At 41.2% G+C, this 6011-nt stretch overlaps 1 protein-coding gene across 1 annotated transcript; it reads left to right on the top strand.

Moving 5' to 3' along the window:
• Positions 1–3718: 3718 nt before the first annotated feature.
• LOC9629754 (flavonoid 3'-monooxygenase) lies at positions 3719–5763 on the top strand. Its single transcript, XM_002987528.2, has 2 exons — positions 3719–4815; positions 4868–5763. Exons 1-2 carry the CDS (start codon positions 3907–3909, stop codon positions 5498–5500), a joined length of 1542 nt encoding a protein of 513 aa, XP_002987574.1. The 5' UTR covers positions 3719–3906; the 3' UTR covers positions 5501–5763.
• Positions 5764–6011: the final 248 nt, after the last annotated feature.

Below are 6011 nucleotides of genomic sequence, written 5' to 3'. Positions count from 1 at the left end.
CCAAGTATCCAAGTAGGTAGTGCCACCCACACTTGGACTAGGAGCATCGGCTAGTCGATCTCCCGGGGGAACTAGAGCTGGCTTTTGAACACTTCACCAAGCTACCCCACTTATCGGTTTGTGTTCACTTTAGTCTTGGACTTCCCACTGGGCAGCTCATCACCCAACACTGGGTACAGCCTTCCTGGGCCAAACTGGCCTTTCCTGGCTAAACTGGCTCCACTGCAGTCCTCCCCCTTACTATACTTTTGGAGCTCACCAAACCCCCTAGGGTTTGGGAGATGAACGCTTTGGGCTTTCACCCTCTCAGACTTGAACTCGGACTCAGACTCGGACTCAGACCCGGACTCGGACTCGGACTCGGACTCGGACTCGGGCTCGGGCTCAGTCTCGGCCTTGGCCTCGGTCTCGATCTCGGTCCCGATCTCGGTCTCGGTCTCGGTCTTGGTCTCGGTCTCAGTCCTGGTCTCGGTCTCGACCTCGGACTCCATCTCAGGTCCTTCTCAAACTCCATCTCGGATTCCATCTCGGGTCCATCTCGGACTCCATCTTGGACTTCGTCTCGGACTCCATCTCGGACTCCATCTCGGGTCCATCTCGGACTCCATCTTGGACTTCGTCTCAGTCCATCTCGGACTCCATCTCGGACTCCATCTTAGACTCCGTCTCGGTCCATCTCAGACTCCATCTCGGACTCCATCTTAGACTCCGTCTCGGTCCATCTCGGACTCCATCTCGGACTCCGTCTTGATCCATCTCGGACTCCATCTCGGACACTTCCATGTGTTCATGTATTGGTCCTTTTGGGTCCCCTTTTAGAGCCTCGTTTATTGCTTGCTTTGTGCTCATTCCTTGAACACTTTGTTGGGAGTTCCACTCCCACTCTCGACCTTTCAAGGTTGAGCTTTTAGTCCAAACGTGTTATGCTCGTTTGGCTTTCGCTTCAGCCACTACCATGTGGCACCCTTCCGGCTCCACTTTGGGGCCTAGGGATTTTGTGTTTCACAAGAGCATCTAACATCCTAATGCCAAATCTAACACACAAATTAGAGCTAAACAGAGTCTAGTGCTATTTTAACATATTGGTGATTTAATGCGGGGATATGAGTACTTCACTAGATAGCATGGTATGGAACTTGGGCTTAGACCCAAGCCAAATATAAAACAAGGATACGTACATAAGCGGGAGTTGAACTATGCCTCAAATTAGTTAATCATGCCCAACTTACCTATTATCCTTACAATATATTTAGAACCTTTTATAACCCCCACTTGAGGATTGCACACTTTGGGCTTTCACCTTTAGTCACCTTTAGTACAAAGAGTTAATCTCTAAGACAAGTGTGAAATTTCTCATTGCTATCTATGGAAAGTGTCTAGATTTACTAATTTAGCATTTCTATGACATATAAAGGTTTTCTAGAATATAATGATGTTGGTCCCATGTCCAAATTCACAATAGCGCCATTTCGTATTTAGTAAGGGGCATGATAGCGAAGGTGTTTGGCAAATACAATAAGCTATTATATAGTAAATATTGAGGGATTAAACTCAATATCATGAGAGTTCCTAACATTAGTAAGTGTAATCCAACAATATGAGTTTCTCATCACCATGTCAAGTATGCTTGACTAAATAACAACTTAAGATTTCCTTAGTGTTTTTTTGTTCTAAGTGCATATATAATGATTAGCTTCTCAACTAGCTTAAGTGAAGATTGATCAAGTGTTTAGCAATACTGACCTCCTGCTGCTGTTGTGGCAACAAAAAAGAATATCCAAAAAGACTAGGTGACATGTAACTTTTGATACCCATAGTCATATTCGTTCTCCCCCTCTTAGAGAAGATCAACGTCTTCGTCGATGCATACTATAATCTAGATCATTGCCAAGGAAACAATTCTAGAAAAAATTCATGGTGTCCACACTTTGTGAGAAATGCACCAATTTAAATGAGTTAAAGTAACTTCTTTATTTAATTGTAAACTCCTAATACGCTTAACCCCAAATATCTTGAGACCTTTAATCTCAAGACCCTTCCCTTTGGCTGTCTACAATCCACCACGCTTCCTTGTAAATTCACACCCTTGTGAATAATGGAAGCTAAGAGCCACAACACTCCCGAGAACCCCACTCTTTTAACATATTACTTTGATACCTAATATAACCTCTTGAATTTAGACTTTTTAATAGGTCACCTAACCTAGTACTATTTAAACCTAAGGACACTTAACCCCAAATAGTCGATTGAAAAAGGGGGTGCATTCTTGTTCATAGGCCCTTTTCATCTATATTTGAACCCTAATAGATTATCTTTCAAGTTGGTAAAGTTAGATAGACTATTATAAACAAACAATGAAAGTTGTTTACATGGTCATGCCTTTTTAATGAAATAAAAAATATTGAAAGAGAGGTTAATGATGTGATTAGTTGATAGTAGCTACCCCATAACTAGAGATTTCACCATGCCCATGAAGTGCTGAAGTTAGTCTACTTATATTGGCCCAAATAGAAAGATCAAAAAATGGATAATATCAAAGTCATAAACAATGATATCTTAAAGACATAATTATTAGTGAATAAATCATAAATTAGAACACAAAGATATTCAATGGTAAATTATCATCTGATAAACCAGTATTATAGTACATGAGCCACCAAGCTCATTATATTTAGAAAATATAAGATTCACCATCTAACAAAATTTAATACCAAATATACCATCAAGAACACCCAATGATATAACTTTAAATTTACTTCACATTAGCACACTTCATATTAGCAAAAGATATCATAATATCAAAAATAGTAAAAGTTGTGTAACTATGTCCCACTAAAGCACATTGAGGATTGAAGTAGCAGTAACAAAATCACACCTCATAACACCAAAACCTTGATCAATGTGTGATACAATAATAGAAACAATGTTGCCAGATTGAGATAATGAATAAAGCCTTAAACATCACACTCTGAGAACAATGTGGCATGATAAAAAAAAAGAAGGAATGTAATGAAGATTAAAAAAAGAGCAAAATTGATAGCTACAATCCTTGATCTTAGCAAAAATTACAACAATCTAAATTTAAAGAACAAGGGAATTATAAAAACAAAAACACAATCTTGAATACTAGATCAAACCACTGCCAAAAAACCTTACTCTCTAAAGAATTTTTAGAAACTATGAGTGTTTAGGATATAAGAATAGTTATATTCATTGGGGTAAAAATCTTTGTTTATATACAAAAATGGATGGATTATATTAATTTCAATTAGAAGATCTATATACAAGAAAAGCTATACAATAAATAAGCTAAATTAAGCTAAGAGAAATTAATAGAACTTTTTTTACAGTTTTTAATATTGTCAACTTGATAAAAAAAGAGTGAAACTTAATCACTATGTTATTTATATAAGGTATATAAAAAGTATACAAGGAATATTTTATGATACCTTTAAAAGGGATAGAATAATGGGGATTAGATGTTTTGCCAAATAAAGTAGAACGTGATCTTCTTGCTCCTTTCACAATCCAACGGATTAGTCAAGGATCCAGTTTGTCAATAATTATTTCAAGCGATACTATCACTATTAAAACCCACAGTATAAGTCACACAATCTCGTTTTCTCGATTCTTTGTCTCGGTCCAGCTTGCTTCGACTTTGAGCCAGGTAAGTAGAACGTCTATTTCACACAATACAAGAACATTGTCCAGCGCGTGTCACACAAGGCCGGCTATTTCTCCTCACTGGAGCCAGGTAAGTAGAACGTCTATTTCACACAATACACAAGAACACATGTCACACAAGGACGGCTATTTCTTTTGCTAAGGTAGGAGAATTTCTTCCTTCTTAAGCTCAGCACCTCTCTCTGCTCTGTTTGGTGCTCCTTCCAGCAAAGAATAGAAAGAATGGAGCTTCTGTCCAGCATTCCAGCTTTCCTACAAGAAAACTGCTACTCGTTGTTGCTTGTATTGCTGCTTGTGATTGTCACTTCAAGATGGTTCTTCAGAAAGCCCAGCGATCTCCCCCCTGGACCATTTAGCCTGCCTGTGATTGGTTGTCTTCACTTGATTGGCCCTCTTCCTCATGTGTCTCTTCACGAGCTGTCTAGAAAGTACGGTGGCATTATGCATCTCAAATTTGGTACAGTACCGTTCGTAGTTGTGAGCTCTGAAGAAGCAGCAAAGGAGCTGTACAAGTATCGTGGCCTTGAGTTTGCTTCTAAAGTTCCTACTATAGCTGGCAGGCATTTTGGCAATGATTTCAATGGGATTGTTTATGCGGAGTACACTCCACAGCTGAAACTGTACAGGAAGATCGTCAACACTCATCTGCTCTCGGCAACCAGGCTCAAAGTCTACGACAAGATCCGCAGGGAAGAACAATGCAGTCTAGCGCGTTCGATTGTGTCTGCAGAAGGCACACCGATCAAGCTCAGAGACAAGTTCCACAACCTGAACGTGAACATCATCACTTACATGCTCTTCGGAGAGCGTTTCTACGGGGCGCATGCCAGGAACACAGCAGCACTTGACGCTTTTGCGGATGCAGTTATAGAAAGCTTAAGATTGTCAGGGGTATTCAACATCAGTGATTTCATCCCAGCAATCAAATGGCTGGACGTTCAACGCTTGGAGAAACGGTACAAGCAGCTGATAGCTAAGGTGAACGACTACTTGCTTTCTGTCCTGCAAGATCATAGAAGGAACCCTCGAAAGTATAGGAGAGATGAGCCTGTTCCGTTCATTGACGTCCTCCTTTCTCTGGATTCAACTGAAGAAGAAGTTTCAGATATTACCAAGCTCTCCCTTCTCTTCGTAAGTGGTTTCCTGCTTTACACAATATATAAGTCATCCAAATTTGTTTCAGGATATGTTGCTTGGTGCAGTGGATACTTCGGCACTCTCACTGGAATGGGCCATCACAGAGCTCCTTCGTCACCCATCCGTCATGGAAAAGGCCCGCAAAGATATAGATTCTGTGGTTGGAAGCAACAGATTGGTGGAAGATTCAGACTTGGATCAGCTACCATTCATCGCTGCAATCGCCAAAGAAACATTGAGGCTGCACCAGCTAGCACCACTGGCTCTTCCCAAGGTAGTCCAAGGAGGTCCTTCAAAACTTGGTGGCTACACCATTCCTAACGGTACCTGCGCCTTTGTCAACTTCCATTCGCTCGGCATCGATCCTGCACACTGGAAAGATCCAATGAAGTACCGGCCCGAGCGATTTCTAGAGGCCGACATCGACGTGTTCGGACAAGATTACAACTTGCTGCCATTTGGATCTGGAAGGCGAATGTGCCCTGGAGCTAAACTTGGATTTGACACGCTGCAGATTGGCATTGCTACACTGGTTCAGGGATTCGAGTGGAAATTGGCGAAGGGACAAGATCCAGCTGAGATCAACATGGACGAGACTTATGGCTTGGTTTGTCACAAAACGCAGCCGCTCATTGCTGTTCCGAAAGCACGGCTTGAAAGAAGCGTCTATAGTAGCTAAGAGCAATTGCAGAGTACCTTCACGGTAAACCTTCTCCAACCGGCCCCCTCCCGCTTAAACTCAAGATCGCCTTAGAAGAGCTTTAGATTCTAGAGATTGGAGGGCTTGAAAACGTTGAAATTGCTGAGAGATGTTGAGAAGATTGTTTCCAGTAGCTATGGATGCCAGTGAACTTCTTTTAAGTTGCTTTGTCCCTGAAGAAAAGAGATAGATTTACTTCTCTTTGGAATATTAAAAAATTAATCTAAAAACTTTTATCAAGCTTTCAGGCAAACCTTGAGGAGATTGTTTCACTTGTGCTTCTTGATCTGGGAAAGCTTCCAAATCCCACACACTGCTTATAACAACAATAGAATGTGAGCTAAACCGAGAAAAGAGAGACACAAATTCATACCTTAAATGGTAGTCAGCAGAGGTTGCCACCAACATGGAACATTCATGAGCAGACCATTCGATGGGAGTTATTGCAGTAGAATGGTAAGCAGTACTGTAAATGGGACGACGATCCTGC

The sequence above is a fragment of the Selaginella moellendorffii genome, unplaced genomic scaffold (assembly GCF_000143415.4).
Source record: "Selaginella moellendorffii unplaced genomic scaffold, v1.0 SELMOscaffold_82, whole genome shotgun sequence".
Taxonomy (NCBI): domain Eukaryota; kingdom Viridiplantae; phylum Streptophyta; class Lycopodiopsida; order Selaginellales; family Selaginellaceae; genus Selaginella; species Selaginella moellendorffii.
Note: the sequence above shows the minus strand (reverse complement) of the source record. Positions and strands in the feature narration are given on the sequence as shown.